The 23,857-nt window shown below is 40.4% G+C and overlaps 2 protein-coding genes across 2 annotated transcripts; one reads left to right on the top strand and one right to left on the bottom strand.

Annotated features, from left to right (window-relative positions):
- The first annotated feature begins 2,006 nt into the window (after window positions 1–2,006).
- Window positions 2,007–8,438, top strand: nelfa (negative elongation factor complex member A). The gene is made up of 11 exons (XM_032583545.1): window positions 2,007–2,331; window positions 3,874–4,045; window positions 4,152–4,313; window positions 4,433–4,522; window positions 4,625–4,752; window positions 5,353–5,422; window positions 5,517–5,605; window positions 5,715–5,823; window positions 5,898–6,226; window positions 6,316–6,415; window positions 7,540–8,438. Exons 1-11 carry the CDS (start codon window positions 2,122–2,124, stop codon window positions 7,722–7,724), a joined length of 1,644 nt encoding a protein of 547 aa, XP_032439436.1. The 5' UTR covers window positions 2,007–2,121; the 3' UTR covers window positions 7,725–8,438.
- Window positions 8,439–10,574: 2,136 nt separating this feature from the next.
- On the bottom strand, window positions 10,575–21,168 carry faah2b (fatty acid amide hydrolase 2b). The gene is made up of 11 exons (XM_032584052.1): window positions 20,877–21,168; window positions 19,924–20,006; window positions 18,509–18,645; window positions 18,192–18,401; window positions 17,974–18,093; window positions 17,136–17,271; window positions 15,709–15,826; window positions 15,481–15,600; window positions 13,855–13,966; window positions 13,574–13,762; window positions 10,575–12,144 (listed from the first exon to the last, which is right to left on the bottom strand). Exons 1-11 carry the CDS (start codon window positions 21,057–21,059, stop codon window positions 11,969–11,971), a joined length of 1,584 nt encoding a protein of 527 aa, XP_032439943.1. The 5' UTR covers window positions 21,060–21,168; the 3' UTR covers window positions 10,575–11,968.
- Window positions 21,169–23,857: the final 2,689 nt, after the last annotated feature.

Below are 23,857 nucleotides of genomic sequence, written 5' to 3'. Positions count from 1 at the left end.
AATTATATACAAATAAAAATTAGATATATAATTCATATATCATAATATTGTATACTATATATATATAATTATAACAAATTATATCTAAATTTAAATATATAAATTGTAGATAAAATTTGAGTTTTGCTTTTGTGCCTTGTTCTAAAACACTTTGTGATTTATATCTTGAAAGGTGCTATATAAATATATATTGGTATTTTGTTATAAACCGACACAAAATCACAAATATATGTGAAGTATAAAGAAAACTATTCATTGATATATTTCCTTTAAATATTTACAAAAAATATCAAAAATGTATATAATTATTACTCAGGTGGAAGTTTTGAGGATTAATTTTATTGTTGAACAGTTACAGCGCTCTGGGTCAATCCACCTCTCAAACCTGAATATATAAGAAAGTTAAAGTGAGATTTGGGCTTTTTTAGGACGACATCTATGTGTGCACAATTATTGGGTAACTATTAGTGTGCAGAATTGTTATGCAACTGTATTCAAACTGAAAATGTTCCCATCTCACTTGTTTATTGTCGTCCGTTAAAGTGAGAATAATGGGCATACAACTCTAAATTGACAAACATTTCTGACATTTAAAAAAAATAACCAATATAGCCACCATTATTTTCAGACTCCGTGAACTTCCATTCATGGAGTCTGTCAGTTTCTTGATCTGTTGACGATCAACTATATTATTCTTTCATCTTTAAGGCCTTTACTGGCTAGCCACATAGTGAAGTACTTTGATGCATAAGATGAAGCATTGTCCTGCATAAAAATCATAGTCTTCTTTCCAGACTTTTTCCTGAAAAGAGTGTCTTCTAAAAACTGGCAGCAGGTTTTGGGAGTTAATTTTGAGTCCATCTTCAACCCAAAAAGGTCCAACTAGCTCACCTTTTGTAATACCTGCCCATACCAGTACCCTGCCTCCACCTTGCTGGTGTCTGATGCGAAGTGGAGCTCTGTGCCCATTGCTGATCCAGCAATGGGTCCATCCATCTGGTCCATCAAGAGTCACTCTCATGTCATCAGTCCATAAAACCTTTGAAAAATCCGTCTTGGCCCAATCTTCCTTACCTTGGCCATGTCTCTGAGCTCTGAACATCTTTTACTACCAGGCTCTCCAGGTAGGTTGCCGTTCTGGGATATGATGCCACTGGAAGATAATGGGTTTTTGGCAGCTTCACGTTTGATTCTTCTCAAATCTTTGGCAGTTAATTTACGTCTTTTTTTCTCAACACGTTCCTTGTGACCGTATTGACTATTTGCAGCAAAGCGTTTGATGATTCTGTGATCACACCACAATATCTTAGCAATTTCAAGAGCGCTGCATCCCTGCGAGTTACAATTTTGGACTTTCCAGTCACTTAAATCTCTTTTATGGCCCATTTTTCCTGAGAAAAAGAAGCTGCCTAATAATTATGCACACCTTGATATAGGGCACAGGTGTCAAACTCCAGTCCTCGAGGGCCGCTGTCCTGCAGTTTTTAGATGTGCCACAGGTACAAAACACTGGAATGAAATTGCTTAATTACCTCCTCCTTGTGTAGATCAGTTCTCCAGAGCCTTAATGACCTAATTATTCTATTCAGGTGTGGTGCAGCAGAGGCACATCTAAAAGTTGCAGGACACCGGCCCTTGAGGACTGGAGTTCGACACCCCTGATATAGGGTGTTGATCTCCTCAGGCCCCGCCTTCCATCGTTAAACAAATACACATCAGCTGATATGTTTATTTTCAATAAGCGTTCAAGTTTATACAGCTTAAGAGTATTAAAATATGCATAAAAATGAAGATATGGCCCAAACTAAAACTTGCCTGCACGCAGTGTGCAGTATACATTTGTATTTCGCCCCCTTGTCTCAATATTTTTGTTGAACTAAGTTATGCAAGTGTAGAATTCAAAACACCAATTAAAACTGATCTTTTACACAAAGAAAAAGACGCAATTGTAAAGACAGACGACACTTTTCACAGCAGGGATAAACTCCTGCTTTCCTTCCGTAATTTTCATAGTTCAATGTTTATATACGTCGCCCGGACTGGTGTGGGCGGGGTCCTGACTGCTGTTTTTCTTAGGTAGCCTGTTAAAATGCCCGAACTCAAAACGCTTCTTTTTCCAAGATGGCGTCGATGAAGGACAGCGACACCGGCCTGTGGCTTCACAACAAACTAGGATCCACGGACGAGCTGTGGACGCCTCCGAGCATCGCCTCCCTCCTCACCGTGTCAGTAATCGACAACATACGGTTGTGTTTCTCGAGCCTGTCGCCGCCGGTGAAGCTCAAACTGCTGCTCGGGATGCTGCATCTTCCCAGGCGGACCGTTGACGAGGTGGGTCGCGGAGCTTCGGTTAAGTTGCTCTCGACAGCGCAGAAGTGGGAGGCGCAGGTGAAACCCGTTTCTATCCGGGAGAGGAGCTGGCCGCAGATAGCTGAACTAAATCACAAAGCGGCGGATGAGTTTGTTTTCTAATTGAAAGCTAAAGCTAAAACTGTTGTCGTTAACCGCTAACAGGTCGAGCTAACTTTGGAAGCAGCAGGCTGATACTTTCTGCTACTAGCCGAGGCGCTTCTACCAACGTTTACGTGTAATATTAATACAACGCGAACGGCGGGCTGCTCCGTGACGAAACTAGCTACGCAGAAAGTGTGGGTTTTCTCCGCAGAAACTCTGCAGCTCACGCGGGCAACGTTAGCCTGGCGGCTTCCTGCAGACATTGTGGTGGATGAGGGGCAGACGCAGGATCTGGCTGCGCTGGAGGGCGGTACCAACTCCCGGTCCGACATATCAGCTTTCAGCTGCGCAGAATGCAGCTTTCGGTCATCTTGTTAGACACGCAGGAGCCCCGAACCAGAACCTGCTTTTACTTTGTTTCTTTATGCCTCATTTGTAGATGCCAAGTCTGGTTGGGGCTGCAGTTTGAGACGAGCAAGAAACGATGCTAAAGGTCACAAAGTTGAAAGTAATCATTAAAATAGTATTATGAGGTTTTATAATATATTTGAAAATAAAAAAGTAAATAATTTGATCAATAAGTTAAATAAATGAATACGAATATTAATTGTTTAAATGAAATTGTAGATCATTGTAATAATGACAAGAATTCACATGATTTTGATTGAAATAGCATTGTTTGTAGGGTTTCATATTTTAATCAGCTTGCTTTTTGGAAATCACCTTGTTTGTGTTAAAACATAATTTAATGTTTTAAACTGTTAAGATTTTTTTTTTATTGATTCAAATATCGCTGCGTCGTCATGATGCGGAAATCATGACGAGGCAGACTACCTGTTGATTGCAATTAAAATATATACGTTGCCAAAAGAAATGTACAACAATCTCTCATTCCTCAAGCTTAAGAGTTTTTAAGTCTCAATGCAAATATCGATTGAGTTCTTGATCAGTTTTTTCCAGAAGTTTCAGTTTCTCTGAGGAAGAATATAAAGAAGTATTGAGTATTGTGCACAGTTCTGTAACAGAGCAGTATCACTTGTGAAAGGAACAATCAATCAACTACACACTAAAAACCATTCTTTATCTTTTAGCATCTTTGATGACGACTGAAGCATCCATTTGTTACTCCTCCCTCCATGTTTGCTTGTTCTTTGTCATCTTCTAAACTTTATTTTCTGCACACCAGAACAAGTAGACCAGTATATTTAAAAAAACCATAAAATTAAAATACTGACAAAGTTGCCATCAGTAGTGACTTATTATTATAGTTTCCTTCTCTTTGAATGCAGCAGCTGTATAGTTTCTGCTGAAACGATCAATATCCACACAGCTCTCATCAAATTCATTCTAAATGAATTTGAATTGAGCCCTAGCTGTGGTAAACGGTCAGTCTCTGACCGCTCCCTCCTGTCCCAGCAGATGAAGGAGGCTCTGTCTGAGATAATCCAGCTGGCCACGGTGGATTCAGAGCCCTGGGTGCTGATGGTGGCCGATATCCTCAAGTCCTTCCCGGAGACCGGCTCTCTCAACCTGGACTTGGAGGAGCAGAATCCGAATGTGCAGGACATTCTCGGTGAACTCAGGGAGAAAGGTTGGGGAACCGTTTGCTTTTTTGTTTGACCTAAACGGCTTTAATCAAACGGATGAACCCATTTGCTCCTGTCAGCAGTCACAAACACAAACCTCTCTCTCTTCAGTGGGCGAGTGCGAGGCGTCCGCCATGCTCCCTCTGGAATGCCAGTACCTGAACAAGAACGCGCTGACCACTCTAGTAGGACCGCTCACTCCCCCCGTCAAACATTTCCAGCTCAAGAGGAAGCCAAAGAGTGCAACGCTGAGAGCAGAACTGCTTCAGAAATGTACGCCAACCAGGATCTCCCCAAATCTGACTAGGAATAAAATCGGATCTTTGGCTCATTGTGAAAACGTCTGTAGCAGCGACACGGGAATATCTTGACAAGTTCAGTTTCTCTTGCAGCAACAGAAACGGCGCAGCAGCTGAAGAAGACAGCCGGAGTGCCTTTTCACGCCAAAGGGAGAGGACTGGTCAAAAAGATTGATACGACAAGTGAGTTTGTGGTCATGAAATCACTAACTTCAGTTTGTGTCAACCGTTTCAATTTCTGTTTTTAACATTTTAGTTACTAAAGCCTTTCTGTTTGCGTCACAGCTCCTCTCAAAGGAATTCCCAAGGCCCCGTTCCGCAGCCCCACTGCTCCCAGTTTATTCAGCCCTCCCAGTAACCGCACACCCATCGCCTCCCCACGGACTCCTCTACGGAAGGAGAGAGGGGTCAAGGTTGGTACCTCCTGATCTGATTTCTGCATCATGACGACGCAGATGCTGCAAAAACGTATTCGCACGCCTTCGGGTTCCTCCAGTTCTTGCTTTTTTGTCACCAGAAGCACTTTATAGTAAACCTGTCTCAGTAATTAATCAATTAATGATAGATAAAAATGAACTTGATCTGATGAAAAATATTTTTTGAAGGACAATTTAGTTTACAGAAAATACTTTTCTTTGCATTTATTGTTTTGGTTGTTTATTTTGGATATTTAAAATAAAGTTAAGTCTTTGAGAGGACAAACTTGCATTGTTTAGCCATTAGTTGAAAATGGTCTCAAAATGACAGTATTATCATTTATAGATGTAATTACTGAGGCAATTTATCACTTAGTTAAATTTATTGTGGCAATTCTGCTTTATAAAAGTTATTGTCTAAACTGCTTGTGTCAGTTTAAATGTCTAAACTGACACAAGCAGTTTAGACATTTAAAGACAAACTGTTTCTCAGCACTGAACGTTGATTACTTTCAGTCACTTTTACTCTGGTGTAAAATGATTCTGGTTTACTCTGTAAAAAAAAAATCAATAAATAAAGTTTTTTTTTCTTTTTAGCTTTTAGATATTTCAGAGTTGGACATGGTTGGAGCTGGAAGAGAGGCGAAGAGGAGAAGAAAGACTTTAGGTGAGCATCTTCACATGTTTCCCCTCTATATTCGATGCAGGCTGCAGATTTCTTCATGTGTTGGTGACTGGATGATGTATTTTCCTGACTACAGAACCAGAAGCCGGAGAAAAAGCAGCCAAAGAAGAGTCGGTGGTGGAGAACACCACTCCAGATTACGCTGCTGGCCTCGTCTCTGCTCAGGTATTCCACGCATGGATCCGGTTTCTATCGCATAACACATCCATGTCTGTCTTTGTCAGCTTTTACTTCTCTAGAATGATTGTTTCAAATCTTCTGTTCTGGTTTTCAGAAACTTGGGGCGCTAAACGAGAATCCCCTGCCCTCTACCAGCTACCTGCCGGCTACACCCAGCATGGTTCCCTCCTCCTCTTACATTCCCAGCTCCGAGGCGCAGCCAGGTTGGTGAAGCAGCTCGGCTCTCTCCCTGTGTGGAGTGATTTGTAACGAAAACATCTTCCAATCCCTTCCATAGCCAACGCTGGTGGTTCTGGACGGGACATGCTGCAGGCAGCTCGCCAGCCAGAGGAGTCCACCACAGCAGCGGCCGGCGCCGGCTCCACCTTACCCAGCCAGTACAAGCAGCGGACGCCCATGTACAACGCCGGCTCCACGGCCAACCCCGCCACTCCCACGTCCCCCAGCACGCCCACCTCCACGCCGGCCAACAACGGGCCGCCAGCGGCTGCCACCGCCAGCCAGCCGGAGACTCCCACCCAGCCCCCCACCATCCCTCAGACTCCTACACCGACACCAGCACCTACGCCAGCGCAACCCCAACCCAAAAAGAACCTCTCACTTACGGTATGAAGAGGGGGAAAAACCTGGAAGGTTTAGAGTCAGAATGATTTAGGAAGACATGTTGCTGACTCTCTGTTGTTTCCGCTCCTCAGAGAGACCAGATGTACGCCGCTCAGGAGATGTTCAAGACCGCAAACAAGGTCACCAGGCCAGAGAAGGCTCTCATTCTGGGGTTCATGGCTGGATCCAGAGGTAAGAGAAGACTAGTTCCACCTGTCTGGCTCTGACAGAAACCAGGTTTTAAACTGATCTTTCCATCATGGTGATCCCTACTAAGGCACAAAAATGGATATCTACAAAGCCCTTTTGCAAAGATATTCACTTCCCTTTACCTTTGTCACATTACAATCACAAACCTTTGTGTGTTGCTTTGGGATAGTCAACACTCTGTAGAGCCACTTTTTGCTACTCTTAAATTTTTGCCCATTCTTCTTTACATGATGGCTCAAGTTCAGTCAGATTGGATCAGGTTCCTATGCGGTCCGAATAGAATCTGACACATTCAGGGTTTCTGCAGGTTGCATCAAATTTTTAAGACCATTATGAATCAAATGTACGACCTGTATCACAACAAAAGCTTACAGACTTAAACTGTACAGGGCTCTCTACAGCTTTAACCCTCGTAGTGCCAAGCACTTTTTTTTGCACAGTATTCACCATACGGGTTGACAATGAAAGTGAGCCATTGGCGAAGACAGATACAAAACAGTTAGCTAGCAAGGGTATTTTAGCAGCTAGCTTACGGTAGCCTCGACAGCCTCGCAGAACTCAATGAAGACGTCTGCGTGCGACTCATAATTTTTGCCTGACAGAAAGTCTTGTGAGGGGAAAAGATAAAGCTATACAAGATTAAACAGTCATGACAAAATTTAAGGCCAGCTTAAGTTCTTTTTTAAATTATTATTGAATTTAAGACTTAACGATGTGAGGGCATTCTGGTATTTTCTGGTACTCATATGTGTCAGTCTGTCAGAGTTCAACAGGCATTGAAGTTCATAGTTGTAACTTGATAAATGATGGAGTTCAAAAGGTTGAAACACTTTTGCAACATTTTGTTTGCATTTCTTTAACTTGAAAAGATATTAAGAAAAACAACAAATCTTTTAAAGTCACAATTGACTTTAAAAGCCTTATTTTCTGTTTTCAGTGTGATAATCAACTTGATTGATTGCTTCACATCAAATATTGCAGAGACTTTTGAAGATGAGCCTCGCGCCATAACTGCATCAGTCTTGAATCATAATTTCCTTCCTGAGCTTTTGTACTTCCTGTTCGGGGCTAAATGTAACCCGTTTTCTGTCTGGATCCCCGTACAGAGAACCCGTGCCCGGAGCAGGGGGACATCATCCAGATCAAGCTGAGCGAGCACACGGAGGTTCTGCCCAAAGCTGACGGCACCGGCAGCACGACCATGCTGGTCGACACGGTCTTCGAAATGAACTATTCGACAGGACAGTGGACCCGCCTCAAGAAATACAAACCCATCACCAACACTTCCTGAAGGGACCCAACACGCACAAAAACCCACACCCCAAAATTCACACACACACACAAAAAAAAAAACACGTTTATGTACACAAACATTTGGGCCAAATCAAGCTCGCACAGGTTGTCAAGGAGAGAAAGAATCCTCCCTTTTACCAAAATGGAGAGCTTCCTTTTTTCTTCCCTCACTCCCTCCTTTCCCTCTTTTACTGTTCGTTTTTAAGTCCGCTCCAGTTGTTGAACGATGCGGGTTCAGGACGGGTGACGTTACGGCTGGCACCTTTGAGCGCCGAGGCAAAAGCTGTCTGTATTCTGTATTAAAAAAAAATAAAAAATTTCAGCTTCGGCCCTTCAAGATTGAATGTTGTTCACTAAATCGAGACGTTGTTCTCATTGCAGGCGACGCAAAAAAGAAAAAAACAAACCACAGGCGGGTAATTCCTCTCAATGCCGTCAAGTTGTTAGGAGCCTTCTGGTTGGTGTTAATTATTTTTCAGCCTTTTTCAAAGGAAGGGAAGAAAATAAAGATACAACAGACTCCATGTTGAGAGTATCTTTCATCATTACTTATCCTTCGATTCAGTCCAAGTTGTCAAAATGAGTTTTATTTGTTTGACCTGGTTCTAACCTGAATTATGTCAGCGGCTCTCCGCGGTGTTAAAACGTAAACTGACATTTCGTTTTAAAGTTTTTACACATAATGTGACATCTATTCTGTACAAGTCAATTAGCAAACAAGAGTGAAATAAAAAACTTTAATCCATTGGTTGCATTAATAGGTACAACTTTAAAACTGAAGTTTTGCTGAAGCACCTGCTTGAGTTCATATGTAATGAACCATAAATACAGTTTAGCTGGAGCTCATGATGGTGCCGTTGTGGAAGTCATTTTAACTTTATTCATTAAGTGAATGAAATTAAAATGACTTCCAAAACCTTCAGATTTTATTTTGATTTAGACCTTTGGATTAGCGAGACCAGATGTGGGATGCTGAAACTGATTTAACAGGTGCTTCAAGAAATTATTAAAAGTAGAAATGTATGCAGCCAGCTTCTGAAATATTATTCCTTCCATTTGATTTGATTTTTTTGGGTTGAACTGTACTGTATTCATGTCACATTAAAGGTGTAACAAGTTTTAAATAATTTATCATGGTCTCGTTTCTTTTGCACCACAAACCTTGAGGCTTTAACAGAGGAGTGTCGACCTTTAAGAGGCGCTTCCTTATGGAGGGTTTCCTACATAAGTGTGTATTTTTCTGGATCTGGGTAAACTGAGAAGTTGAAGCATCTTGCTGTTTTATTTACAAGCAATCAGATCAAGTTAAATGAAGGAGCGAAACCGAAAAGCAAAGCTTTTGTTTACCGATCTGTTCCAGTTCTGATTCATAGTTTTGAATTATGATCAAAAGAAGAACTCTTATTTTAAAGCAGTCGGCTGTGGTGGTTCAAGAAGAAAAGGATGGATTTACATTACATCTAAAGTCACACAACTCCAGTCACAGAAACCATCAACTGTTTGTACTTGAGCTTTATTTAGATTTATATATAAATTAGTGGAAGATTTATTAACACAGTGGTGGTGAAAAGCAAAGTCTGCACAGTGCTACAGCTTAACACTCCAACAGTGTTTCCACTCACCTAGAACTTGGTCTGAAACGGGAAATTGTGCCTCAAAATTTGCTACAAAATCTAAACAGGCTTCACTTTTAAAACATGATTTGGTGTGAGGTGGTGTGATGATGTCGATGCTTGAACTGGTTGCAGTCAGCCACAGCTTCCTTCTCACTCTAAAGCAGTGGTTCTTAACCTGGGTTCTATCGAACCCTAGGGGTTCGGTGGAGCCGCGGAGGTAAAGACACACTTGTGTAAAGTCGTGATGACACGCCCCGCTTGGCCATCACTTGCTGCAGAGGATCATGTTACATTGCTCGGCCAATCAGTGCTGCGGGGAATTTAGTGCGCGCAGTATCAGCGGCTGTCATAGTTGTACGTCGCGTGGTTTCTTTCTTAATATTTTAATCCATACTAAATATGTCAAGCAAAAAAGGAAGAAAATGAACAGACTTTGCTCTGAAGATGCACTTGCCAAGGTGAAACCACGCCTCTCTGAACTGGTCTCCCAAAAACAGCAGCAGAAGTCACACTGATTTGCAGGTATGTCATTTTTGCAATACTTTATTCTGGCCCCAAAAAAGTATTTTGTGGATTCAAAACGACAAAAAACAAACTAAATTTAAAATAAAATAAAAAAATTAAGTTATTAAAAATTTTTTAAATTCTTCAAAAAAATCCAAATTTATTTTTAATTAGTAAAAATAGTAAAAAAATATTTTGGGGGGTTGAAATTCTTTTATGGGGCTGAAATATTTTTTGGGGGCCAGAATAAAGTAATACCGTAATTTGTTGTGAGTTCATGCATTGTGTTGGTTTTGTTCTTTGAGCAAGGTGACGTTCATGCACGGCTCATTTTGTGCACCAGTAAAAAAACACATGCCTGGGCGTGCTGTGGTGGCGTGGGGGATAGCGCAACCTATGTTTGGAGGCCTTGAGTCCTCGACGCAGCTGTCGCGGGTTCGATTCCCGGACCCGGCGACATTTGCCACATGTCTCCCCCCCCCACCCCCTTTCCTGTCAGCCTACTTTCATATAAGGGACACTAGAGCCCACAAAAGACCCCTTGGAGGGGTAAAAAAAAACCTATGTCTTGAATTTGAAAAAAAAAAATTATTTATCACTAAAGAAGTTAATGAATGCACATATGAAACTGGTGGGTTCGGTACCTCAAAAAAGGTTAAGAACCACTGCTCTAAAGGCTGTTTACACATCAGAGTGTAAACAATTGTTAAGAGTTAAATATCAGCAGGTGTGAGTCAAAATCTGGTTTTAATTACAGTTTAGTGACCGTAGACCACAGTCAGGATCATATTAAGGCTCATTATTACTTACAATTCCAGTAGGAAGTTTATGGGCACTCATTATGAACATTAATATAATTTATGGGTTTTTTTTAGGGCTGTGCTTGTTTTTCAGGGCGATTGAAAAACAAAAGAACTGCAAAAATAATTGTTTTAATTTACTGTGGCTTTTCCAAAAATCCAGATAAGTACAAAAATCTCCATACAGGCTCAAAAATATACATACACCAACTTCTCATCAGGTCAACAAGTAAAGGGTTTAAAGAAAGCAGATAAAATTGGGGATTCAATACCGAACAAACATCAAACTTCTGGAATTATTTCAACCTTATGTTATAATCAATGCTTAAAAGCTGGATCGGTACCAGGAAAGCAAGCAGTTAAAATGAGCATGCATCCATTTTGGGATCAAATATCCCAGCAGAATTATATCAGGAGCTTGTTGATGCTACAGAAAGCATATCGTTTCTCTCAATGAAAGATTATTATGCACATCTGCCAATATATTTGAGCCTGTATGTGTAATTATGTAAATTAGAGGAAACCCACAATCAAGTCAAACTTGTAGATGTAATTTTTGTTTTTAAAACTTCGTTCAGCCAGGAAACCCAACGTTAGTGTGGCATTAGTGCTGACACTTAGTGATCCAAGGACTTTTTATCCCTGTGTTGTAAACGTCAGCATGAAGTGGTACCTTGAGTATTTGTGGGTAGGGAATCAGAATAAGCAGCAGATTTAAGGTATTTCAGTCAAACCTTCTTATAAAACCTGTAAAGTGAAGAGAGAAAATCCTCTAGTTTTAATTCACTAAAACGAGAAACTTTCTCATCTGATGAAGATTGTGCTGTTATTTCTCTGCTTTCATCGCCTCTACTGCTGATGTCATGAAAGTGTTTTGTTTTTTTTTAGTTTCTCATGTTAACATTTAACAATTAGCCTCACACCTTCACCAACTTACATCAACATTTCATTTCTCTGGTTCATTAGACCCTCCAGTTTAATCTCTATAATGCACTTTGGTCAATAATAAATTTACTGTTTCGATAGAATTGAATTTTATGTCTAAGCTGTTTAGACTCCAGAATGAGGATTTAGGAGCATCAACCGTACAAGCTGCTCTTATAAAACAAGCCAGATGTGACTAAAGCCCCTGTCCCCCGTGAAAATGTGAATGATCCGATGCTTCCGAGATAAAAAAATCAAACTGAAACGAGTTTTTCCTTATTAGTACCAAACTTGCTTCGGGTTCTCTGTCGGTCGCTTGCTGCAGCAGGGCGACGAGGCAGAACCAGGAGACGGCAGCTCTCACATCAACGCACCGTCAGTCTGTCGGCGGAGGGGCTTCACTTCGCTCCGGGGTCCCTCCATCCTCCGAAGGTCTTCTCCAGGTAGAGGGCCACAGCCAGGGTTAGGTGGTCCTGCAGCTTCCCGGCCACGACCTGCACGCCCAGAGGAAGACCCTCCTCGCCAAGCCCCAGAGGACACTGGGTAACCGGCAGCCCGAGGATGTTCAGGATACCTGGGGATGGACAGTCAGACATAACGATGAATGGGTTACGTGTTTTAAATGGAAAAAAAGTGGCCAGATCCTTACAGAGTTTTCCTGATGACATTAACAGCTTTGAACTTCACCCAAACTTTAAGCATGCAAAGCTCGTTGCAACATTTACCTATCAGGAAGTGACCTGCAGCTGTAAACTGTGACTTTATTGTCTTTGTGTAGAAAGGAGTGGTCAATGTTTATAGGAATATCTGGATCTGATTGGCTGCTAATTACTACTGAGCATTGTGCAAGTATTCAATAGTTTGCACCAGCACTCAAACCTTAGAATTCAGTAAGACGTTCTTGGATGCAGTTTTTTTACGAGAAGTGGAATGGTGTTAAAAAATTCACATGAGGAGCACAAAAATAAGTGATTTTCTTACAAAAACTATTGTTGTAAAAACAGCATTGAAGTAAGAATACAAAAATTTATGTTTTTCAAGCAAATTTTGAAATTATATTGTATTTGACTCAGTTGTACCATTTAATCAAACGACTGTCGTCCTTTTTTTTGATAAAATGAGTTACAACTTTGAGACATAGACTCCACTATTGTGAATTCCTGTCACAATAAGCAATTAATCGAATGATAAATTAACATGAGCTTGATTATTTCCATTCACATAGTATTTCTTGAAGGGCAATTTTGTGTACAGAGACATAATCCATTTTATTTATGGTTTTGTTTGTAAGTGGGGGGCTTTTTCTGTTTTATCTATTGGTTTTGGTTGTTGTGAACTATTTTAGATATTTTAAAAATATTCCAGTTACAGTGTTAAGTGCTCTCTAAAAAATTAACATTTATTGGTCGCATTATTATGCCATTATCAATGCATTACTTGAAAATGGAATCGAAATTAACATTTATCACAATAATTACTGGGACAATTTATTGTCCAGCAAAATTTGTTATTGTGACGAACCTAATTCCACATATGTGTTAAATGACCCAATAATAACATTACAGTATCTCCTGCTAAGCTCTGCAGAGGCTCAGTCTGCACTGATGAAGATTCACTCAGTACCATTTGCTGCTGGGGACATTCTGCCCAACTTTCTGATTAATACAGACGATAATCATTTCTTTCTAAATTAAACTTCTAAGCTCTTCACTGTCATTTGATCCTTAAAAACAAGAAGAATAAAGCATCAGAGCAAAAGTAATTTGTCCTATCCTGACCGGCTGAACTTTACACCCTTAATCCCAACACACACACTCAATACACAGCAGCTGTACATTAAGCCTGACACATACTTTGAATAGACAACAAGACATTTCCTCACATTTAGACCCCAGGTGACGTGTATTTAAGATAACACAGAGACAGCAGCGTTAGCTTTATCTGCTACAACCAAACCTTAAATCGGTCCTGGTCGATTCTGAGGGATCGCCTTGATCACCAACCTGTGTAGGTGAAGTCAAAGGGTCTGAAGAGCGGGTGGTGGTGCTTGGGTGCCACTCGGGGGTGAGGCGGGTAAAGCAACACCCCGTCGGTGCCCAGCAGCTCTTCCATCTTCTTCTGCAGCGCCTCCTTCTGCTGGATGATGAAAGGCGATGGCTTGGACAGGTGGGTCTTCTCGAAGAGGGCCAGGACTATAACCGATTGCACAATGCACACATTTCTCATGAACTTTGATAACAGCGATGTGAATGAGTGCCAGGGCTTCTATCTGTCCTCTTCTTACAGATAGCAGGCATGGTGTGCTCGGATTTTCCCACCATCCGTTTCAGCAGCTCCCAGAACGCCCACGCCGGTCGACCCGGCTCCCCCATCAGCTCCGCAAAGGCCAGAGGAGGCTGGAGGAGGAAAACATTTGCTCGTGTTTTCAAAATCATAGCGGAGGTTTGCTTTTATATTTCCTTAGCTCTTGAGTTCTACAAAACCCTCGTTGAAAACAATATGTTTCACAATAATCAACTGCTTTCTTTTAAATATCACAGGGTTTCTCTGCTGGAATAAAACAATACTTTTTCTTTATTTTTAATACCCAAAGCAATAATTGAATCCCTCAAAATCCCATGCAGATTTTAATGTTGCTCTTAAAACACACACTTTAAACTCACAAAGGAAATCAATAAGATGCCGCCTTATGTGCTGCAAACAGTGAAGTTGTAAATGAGTTAAAGTATGGACTTGACAATAACTTTATCAGATTATCAGATGGACTGTGAACTCCACAGAGAAGGAAAATCCGTTTGGATAGTGAAGACTCAACTCCGTTCAGTTGCATTAAATAAGTCAAACTGAAATGGCAGGATGAGATTCGGTTGAAGCGGTGATTGGTGTAGGACGTTTGGTCGACGCGGCGATGTTGAAAGGAGTCGAGGTTCAGCTGTGGTATGCAGTCTGCCGGCAGCTAAACAGATTAGCTACATTTCTGGGCTGCAGACTACAATAGGTGCTGGGGCTAAATCCCTCACAGCTTTCTTACGCTCTGAAACATAAACCTTCATAAGATATTTGTGACAAATTCATACACGGGCAGCTGAACCCAAAACATCCTCATGGTGGACTGATGTAGAATTGATTCTAAAGTTAAAAACAGTTTTAGGTAAACAGGAATGCTACTCGTTGTTCATCTCCACATCCAGTACTCTCCATTTACAAAGATGGATGGACGAAAAAGTTGGAAAATACATTTTCATATTCTATTTCCTTTTCTTTTTCTTTTGCTCCATCTCTTAAAACTCTACTGCCGCTGAAAGTTTCTCTATATTTACATAAAAACTTTATCCTTCTCTCTATCCGCAAAGTATTTATGTGTCCTTATGTTTATTTCTCTTTCATACTGACAAGTTCAATCTATATCTATACATTAGTTTAAATAAGCCAAACATTTCTATGACTCGCTTCTCTTCACTGTAAACATGAACTGAAGGATTGATCCGGCTCACAGCGCAGTGCAGAACGTTCCTTACCGATTCACTAACTCAGAAACCAGTTCAGGAAAAAGTACGCTTGTATTAAGCTGGACAAAAGAACTTGAACGAAGACCTCAACAACTAAAAGTCAGATTAAAAAAATAAGAAATTGTCTTTAACTATAACTATCAAAACAGGCACTGAAGCATGTGAAAGGTCATTTTTTTGGGTTACTATAAAATTCACGACCGTTTATCCTTCTTTAAATTCAGTGTTTAAGTGTTTAGTGAAGCTTAAAAAGCAATTAAATCCTACGAATCCATTTTACAAGCTTGTTTTAAAGAGTCCCACTTAGCAGAAATATTTTAAAGTGATTTCCATGCGATCAGAGCAGCTGGGAGTGTTTGGTGAGTTTAATTTAAGACTCCTGCTCCATCAGATGTTCATACCTTGCCTTCTTCATCAGGCAGACCCATGTATGTGTCCCAGATCTGGAAGCCGTAGCGCAGCTCAGGAAAGCACACCTCCTGCACTTTGACCCCGAGGTCAGCCTCCAGACGCTTCACCACCTGCAGACCGTCACATCTAGAAATCAGAGAGAAACTTCCCTGGCTTTTGGTGTGTGTGCTGCTTATCTGTAGGTGTTTTATTTTGTTTTTTTTGTCTTTGCGCACAACCTTCTCCTGAGCGTCCAGCAGCTCCTTGCTGACGGGGTACGTGTAGAGTGAGCCGCCGTCGTGAGGGATGGAGAAGAACCGCAGCTTCTTCAGGTCCACATCTGCGTTTAAGGACAGCCTGATCGGACACATGCAAGCTGATTAGAGCGGTGATAAAAACAAAAAACAAAAAAAAAAAAAAAAGAAAACCACTGATTGAGTAACACCTCAAGGATCCGGGAGCGTCTGCTTGTTAGCTCAGGAGCTAAACTAAGTTGAGCTGAGTCACCGTAAAAAGAGTGACTCTCGCTTTTTTTTATGTGAAAGAATAGAGTGCATGGCAAAAGTTTTCACACCTTTTGTCACATTTATGCAAACATAGAAATTTATTTTGTTGGGGTTTCATATAATAGACCAATAAGCCTGTCAGAATAATCAATCAATTGCATGATAAATCAAAATGGCAATTTTGTTTGTAAGACTTTGTTACGCCCCCCCAAACACTGAAACCCATCTATTAAAAAAATATAAAAACTTGTGATTGTAACATGACAAAATGACAGAAACGAGTTCAGAGGGTGTTGATACTTTTGCAAGACACTGTGTGACTAAAACATTCAGCTCTGGAAAAAAAAAACAAGAGCCCACTGAACTGAACCCCATTGAAAAGCTTGTGGTTATTCCACCAAATATTGATGTCTGAACTCTTCCTGAGTGAAAACATTAGTTTTGTTGAACTTGTTTTCTTTGCATTATTTGAGCTCTGAAAGCCCTGCATCTGTTTCGTTATTTTGAAATAACAACACATTATTTTTTGCTTGAAACTTCCAAGACATGTTGTCAGCAGTTCATAGAATAAAAGAACAATGTGCACTTTACCCAAACATGAACCTATAAAAAGTAAAATCAGAGAAACTGATCAAATAAAGTGGTCTCTTAATTTTTTCCAGAGCTGTATCAAACATTAAGAGCGGTTCTTTTTTCCTCTCCAGCTCTAAGTGTTGCAGGTCTTCCTACCTTATCTAATCAGTGGAAAAACAGAAAGATAAACGAGTTTAACGCCAGCAGCAGTTTGCACAACATTTGAAGAGATAATGAACAGAAACATCCAAGGCAGAGGCAGCTGTGTGTGGGGTTTGTATAAGGAAAGCTGATACCTGTAATAATTATCCAAATGCATTAACTTCTGACTGCAATAACTTGAATATACACACAGTAATAAAATGTTATAATTTATACCCTGTGAGGACACATCCCCACACTGTGATTAGGGTCACATCCTGACTCACAGTTGAATTTAGCCCAACATAATTCTTCCTATGTGACGTTACAGGCAGCAGTACATGAAGAAATGTCGTCCTAATACTCATTTACGTTTCACACTAACACACACAGGTTTAAAAAAAAAAAAAAAAAAATAGAGTTAAGTGATGTTGCAGATGTCTTACTTGTGAGCGTTGGGTCCTGCCATGATCTTGAGCAAGGGCAGCAGGTCTTCAGCGTAGCGGCACATGGGCCCAGAGCTGAGGTACTCGTGCTGTGTGCCAGAGGTGGGAGGGTACTGGTTCTCACAGGACACCACACCTGAAACACACCACCAACAACTCTGAGCTCCCCCAGAAGCACACACCGTTTCACCCTTTTCAGGCCTAAAGATTTCCCGCCTTTGCAGGAAAATCAGAAAAGTTAGGGGTCCAGGTTTTACGGTAGCGGAACTTCGAAACGATTGTGCAAACAACTGAGTCTATTTCAAAGAAGGAACCACACTGACTGAGCTGGTAGCTCCACCTCCTGATAACTCTAAGCTTTTTCTTCGTTGAAACAATGTTTTTGTAGTTAAAATTGTGTCTTTATTCTGCTAATATTATGACTATATTCTTGTAATTAAACAACAATTATCGTAGCCTGGCCGTAATAACTCAATTATACGACTCATAGAAGGGATGACTGAAACAAAAGTCACTTTTTGAAAATATTTTCAATCACTTGTATTTTTTACTTTAGAAAAGTAAGAAAAAAATCTATTAAAATCAGATTTTTAAATTTTTTATTATTGCATTATATCCAAAGATAGATGAGTCCACAGATGAAAAGTAAAACAGTTTTTTAGTAAAACGTACTAAAAAACTGCACCGGTCAATTCCAATACATCTTTGAGCGACACAGTCGCTAATTCAGGTGATAAATCCCAGCAGGTTTGAGTCTTTTTTTACACACATTCTTATTTGGAAATCCAAACAAAGGGAGGATTTAGGAATATAAAATGCATCAGGCAGCTTCTTTTACCTGGAGTGGTTTTGTGGCCGAATACACCATTGAAGAAACAAGGGATGCGGATGCTGCCGCCGATGTCTGAGCCCACGCCGATGACCGCTCCTGCTGCTCCCAGAATGCTGCCCTCCCCTCCTGAGGACACAAAGACAGAGGATGTGATGAAATCATTCCTGGGAGCAGAGGAAGTGGCGACCTGACGACAGGATGAAACGAGCTTCTCTTTTAAGGACCTGAGCTCCCTCCCGCTATCCTCTCCAGGTCGTACGGGTTGCACGTCATCCCGTACAGGTGGTTGTGGGACTCCAGCCACATGCACAGCTCGCTGGTGTTGGTGACGCCCAGAGGGACGGCGCCGGCTCTCTTTAGCAGCGCCACGGGGGGAGCGTCGACGGAGGCAACGACCCCCCGTCTGGATACCAACCCTGTGGATAAGGGCATGCCTGTGGGAGGGAACAAAAAGCAAACAAAAAAAACACTGACTGGTTGGTCAGAAGCAGCTGAATCATGTCGCAGGAATGTGGGTGTGGATGTTAAGCGAAGCATTTACCCTGCAGGGAGTAGGACTCCTTGACGGACAGTGGGACGCCCAGAAGAGGAAGTCTGTCCTCCAGAACGTCTTCTCCTCCCGTCTCCTCCTCTATGAGCTTATCAACCTGGGCCGCCTCCTGGAGGGCAGCCGCGAACCTGAAGGGAAACAAGCTAATGTCTTCATGTGATTCATGTTAAGGTGGTAAGTTTGGCTTTATTGATTATACATGGAACCTTTTGACTGACCAGAATTTCAATGTATTATTGTTGAAATTCAGTGAGCGGCCAGCGTAAAAATAGTGTACACGAGTTTGTTTTAAACCAATAGAAATCTGAAAAGTGTGGCCTGAATTTGTACCCAGCTCCTTTTTTAGTCCAATATGTAAATAATGTCCCTCTACAGGCAAAATACACAACCCCTTGAACACACCATCCCCATGGTGAAACATGGTGGTGGCGGCATCATACTGTGGTGATGTTTTCCCTCAAAAGGGAGCGAATGAGCAGCTCAGAGTTGATGGAGATAATTACATTAATATCCTACATAGGTTTGCAGATGTAAAGTGACAAAAATGTTTGAAATAAATGTGTAGCACCATTAATTAAATGACAAAACGAAAGTTATTTAACTGGAAAAGACACAGAGAGTCACAACTATCGTTTAGCATTCGTCATGCAAATGTTTTTATAAGAATTTTGATTTTCATGTTCTCCATAAATTTCCATTAATGATGTTCAATAAAAATAAAAAAAAACTGACAGCATCAGGGTTTCCCTCAGTGCATTATAAGCCTATTACTTGTGCCCCCACCAGGCTAAGCATTACTCATTTATTGAAGTCTTTTTAAAATGTTTGCATGTTTTAAGACTTTATAGATGGTGTTCAGGTGTCAATCTTCACATGAATATCAAGTGATGTTTTCAAATTTCCTGTCAACTTTAAAACAATTTTAACTCAGAAACATGACAGGTGATGTATGACCGCCCTAACACCCAACCGCCAGGCTTTGCAACTTTTCTGGGGGAAACCTTGCAGCATCATCAGAAACGTTATTCTTACCATCTTCCCCACTGCTTGATTAAAAAGAACATCGACAAATATCAGTAAATTCAAAAATAATTATTAAATGTGTGCACGTTAGTGATATAAATCACACTTCTTTTAAGTCAGAGTTTTAAATAGAAATGTTATGAAAAGTATTTGTGCTTTTGGTACTATGAATGCAGTGCCATACAGTCAAAGCCACACAGAGACCTAAAAGAGAAGAAATAAGTCGTTTTTATCATCACTTTTTTTATTGTTATCACAATAGCACCACAAAATATCACGATAAGATCCCAGGCTCATATCGCCCACCTATAGTCACAATATTCAGTCTAACATCAGGAGTGCAGACAACAACAAAGTGTTTGATAATTGCGCTTCTTTCTCACCTGTCTTTTACAACAGCATTCACAAAAGGGTTAACTTCCTGGATCCTGTCGATGTAAGCCTGCACCACCTCCACACTGGATACCTGCAGATACACAACATTTAGACCAGGGGTCTCAAACTCCAGTCCTCGAGGGCCGCAGTCCTGCAACTTTTAGATGTGCCTCTGCTGCACCACACCTGAACAGAATAATTAGGCCATTAAGGCTCTGGAGAACTGATCTACACAAGGAGGAGGTAATTAAGTCATTTCATTCCAGTGTTTTGTACCTGTGGCACATCTAAAAACTGCAGGACTGCGGCCCTCGAGGCCTGGAGTTTGAGACCCCTGATTTAGACCATTGAAGAGTTTGTGTGAAGTCAAGGACACATAAGGAACAGGACATGGATGGAAGTAAAGAGAAAAAAAAAAGTTCTGAGTTTTTAAATCATATTTTTAAACAGTTCAGTGTTGCAGTTTGAGCTACAAATATTTAGGTTATAAACATGTAACCCTCTAACGTCTGGGTAATATTCCCTGTTTCCCCGTTTTGATGACCTACAACCAGTATTACCTGGCCTCTGGGTGTAAAAATGACCTGTAGTTTACAAACAACAGAAAGCAACACCTCAATGCTCTTTGTCATTGAAGACAAACTAATCCTATTTCTCTTGTGACTCAACAGAATCGTTGAATTACACAGGAGTCTGTTTCTACTGAGCAAACAGTAGCAGAGGTGTGTTGTTATTCAACAGGTGCTGTGGTGTCACCTCAACTACTTCGCCTGTTCAAGTCGCAGCACTGCCGCTTTAATTGCAGTAAAACGTTACGGTTCTATAACCGTTGAGCTCATTCCTGAGGTAATAAAGAAAGATAAATATAAATGAGGCCAGGTTGATGCTAGCTTTGCAACATTTCTGTAAAGACGGAGGGATACATAAACTGATGTCCGGCCTGGCTAAGTTGGGCGCACACCTCTTTCCTCCGGATCTTCTTAGCGAGCTGCGTCGCTGACTGGAGCAGCAGCGGGTTGCTGACGGGCGGCAACTTCCTCGCGGAGGCAGCGGGGCTGGAGAGGAGCTGGAAAATCATGAAGAAGAAGGACGTGACAGCCCTGAAGAGCCACGCCTGAGCCTTTTCCAGGCGGCTCAGAGCCATGTTTCCACGGCGAGTTGGAGGACGGAAGGTCAACGGCTGTTCGACCGCGGTGAGCCGCTCCTGATGTAGAGTACCTGTTCCTGCTGGTCAAGATGGCGCAGCTTAGAGAGGTTAGAGGAACGAACCGGATATAGGGGGGAAGATTTCAAAATAAGATCAAAATGAGTCGTTTTCGTTACTGGTTAAACCAGTATATATATAAAAAAAATAAATAAATATATATATATATATATATATATATATATATATATTTTTTTTTTTTTTTTTTGTTTTTTTTGTTTGTTTTTTGTTTTTTTCTTTTGTATAAAAATTTTCATAGTTATGAAATGAAATTTTCTGGCTTTAACCAACAGACATGTTAATTCAAATGAAAACATATTACTGTAAGTGAAGGAGAGCTGTAAAATACCGTAAAAAGGTGGTTACAGTCAACGAATGAAGACGATCGTATTTTGAAAATCCATTCCGGAATATGTGTAGCATACAAGTGGTTTTCCTTACCTGAACCTCAATCACAAACAAATGGAAAAGTTCAAATGAAAACGCTTTTGCTTTTTATTATTTGGTATTTCAATTTAATACAGCTGTATGTTGGTGTATTAGATTTTCTTTAATAAATAATTGCTTATATTTTTTTTGTATCAGACAATATAAATGCCACGCTTGATTAAAATTGTGTTTTGTTTTCACAAAGGCACAATAGTGGTAATAAAACAATATAACCATATAAATAATCACTACTGAAAAACAGCAAAAGTCTTCGCATATTCATTTAACAGCAAAATCATTATTTTCTTTCTGACAAGCCCTGTATTTATTGACCTACATACGCAATTCTAACATGCTTAATTTAATCTTGAGAAGATTAAAATATCTTCTCAATTAAAGTGCAATTGTGCATTTTTGTAAATATCCGATAGGACCTACTTTTTTAAAAGTGAAGTTCTATTTGTGCACTATGAGTATTCATCCCTTTACGTTCTGCAAATGCACATGCGCGTTTGCAGTGATCAATAAGTCGATCAGCAGCGCCTTTATGATCCGATGTAACATTAAATTAAAGCACCTGGCTGCCGAAACAGAGCGACTAAAATGAGCAGAGTGAGGTTATGTCGTTGTGAAGTGAAATGTTGTGTCAGTGACTTTTACCTGTCCGCATGTAGGACTCGATGTCTCAAGGAAATGGCTTTGTGGTGCAGTAACTATGCGTGACCGCTAGAGGGGAGCACTGCAGAGAAAACCTCAACCGCTCTGGGCTCTGAAATGAAAACTACTGAGACAAAGACGAACCGCTGCATTGCAGGTTGGTTTTAGTGGAGAATCCATACTGTGTTTTGTTTTCGGACAGACCTGCTGATTCTGCTCATTTTACCTCAACACGCTTCTTTTTTTTTTCTTTTGCTTTGTGAGTCACATTTACCAAAATAAAAGCCTTTGGGGGAAATCATGGGAGAGTCACACCTTAACTCTGTTCCTCTGTCCAGTACAATAAGAAAATAATTTATTTTTCTGTTACTAACGGAAACCGCCTCAATACTAGATTTTGCTTTCAGTAGATTTAGGTAATTTAAGAATAAATCTTAAACGTACGTAATTTAATTTCATTTAATTTCACTTCAATTAAACATTATGTTCAACTTTATGCTGACTGCTCACTAAGTTATAAATATCTGACCCTATTTCTTGTAATAGAGTAACACTTTTTGGCGACTTTATGTGCATTAAAATATTTTAGTTTTTTTTTTTTTTTTGTTCCTTCAATTGTTGTGATTCCAGCAGTGAGAAGAGGGTGTGTACACAAAGAACATCCTCTCTTTTTTTTTTTTTTTTTGCTTGACTGTGTGAATAATAGAAGACTGCAATCATTTCAGTTGAGTTTTTTATTGATGCTCATTTCTCTGAATGAACTTCATTTCGATGGTAGTTTGGAAATGACGCCTCAGAAGCAGATGTTAGAAATGACTCTTTCCGCGCTTTATTGCGTTAAAAACCACACTTTAATCTACTTTTGTCTGATTTTTATTCAGCACAATATTGAATTTTATTCAATAATGTGTCGACAGGACAGGCATTTGTTGTGCACTTCACAAATTTGACCCTTAAGGAACAGCAGAAATATTGTTAAAATTTTGAAAGAAGGACAAAGCAATTCTTGTCTGCAGGTTTCCACATATCAGACAGATAGGATGAAAGCAAGTTTATTCTTTTTGTCCTACATGCAGAGTGCTGCATGTGGCAGTAAAGTAACAAGCGCACATCACCCTGAACGCACCATCCGTATGGTGAAACATGGTGGCGGCAGCATCATGGTGTTGGAATGCATTTCTTTAGGATGGACAGGAATCTGGTCAGAGCTAGCGAGAAGAGAAAGCTACAAAACTGTATGAAGACTGTTAGAGAACTCAAAAGAAGTACAATTAAATTGATTACATGAAACAATATTTTGTAACGTTTGAAAAGAAGAAAGGGAACATTTTAAAGTCTCTATATGTGTTAAGCTGATGGACATTCCCCCCAAAAAAACTGGTGCTAAGGAGTGTTGACTCAGCATAGCTAAAAACAAATGCAAACCACATTTTTTATTTCTTGAACATTTAGAAAAACTTGCAATTTTCCTTCCATTTCGCAATTACTTGTTTGCCACAAAAGCATGTTAAAGTACATTGGTTGTATTGTGTGAGAAAGTGGGAACAAGTTCAAGTGGCGTAGATACTTTTGCAAGACACTGTAAATATGAGGCACGCTTCAAGAGCTGCAACCTCTCACACACAGACCTACAACTGTTCTGTCCCATCAAT

This window comes from Xiphophorus hellerii, chromosome 14 (assembly GCF_003331165.1).
Source record: "Xiphophorus hellerii strain 12219 chromosome 14, Xiphophorus_hellerii-4.1, whole genome shotgun sequence".
Lineage (NCBI taxonomy): Eukaryota > Metazoa > Chordata > Actinopteri > Cyprinodontiformes > Poeciliidae > Xiphophorus > Xiphophorus hellerii.
The sequence above is the reverse complement of the archived record's forward strand: the minus strand, read 5'-3'. Positions and strand labels throughout refer to the sequence as shown.

Excerpts from the sequence above, each read along its gene's own strand:
- nelfa (XM_032583545.1), top strand. The coding sequence starts at position 2,122 with ATGGCGTCGATGAAGGACAGCGACACCGGCCTGTGGCTTCACAACAAA. Across the intron at positions 4,046-4,151 it reads CGGTGAACTCAGGGAGAAAG|TGGGCGAGTGCGAGGCGTCC; the intron begins GTTGGGGAACCG and ends CTCTCTCTTCAG. Across the intron at positions 4,523-4,624 it reads CAAAAAGATTGATACGACAA|CTCCTCTCAAAGGAATTCCC; the intron begins GTGAGTTTGTGG and ends TTTGCGTCACAG.
- faah2b (XM_032584052.1), bottom strand. The coding sequence starts at position 21,059 with ATGGCTCTGAGCCGCCTGGAAAAGGCTCAGGCGTGGCTCTTCAGGGCT. Across the intron at positions 18,402-18,508 it reads GGAGTCCTACTCCCTGCAGG|GCATGCCCTTATCCACAGGG; the intron begins GTAAATGCTTCG and ends TCCCTCCCACAG. Across the intron at positions 17,272-17,973 it reads CGGCCACAAAACCACTCCAG|GTGTGGTGTCCTGTGAGAAC; the intron begins GTAAAAGAAGCT and ends GGTGTGTTTCAG.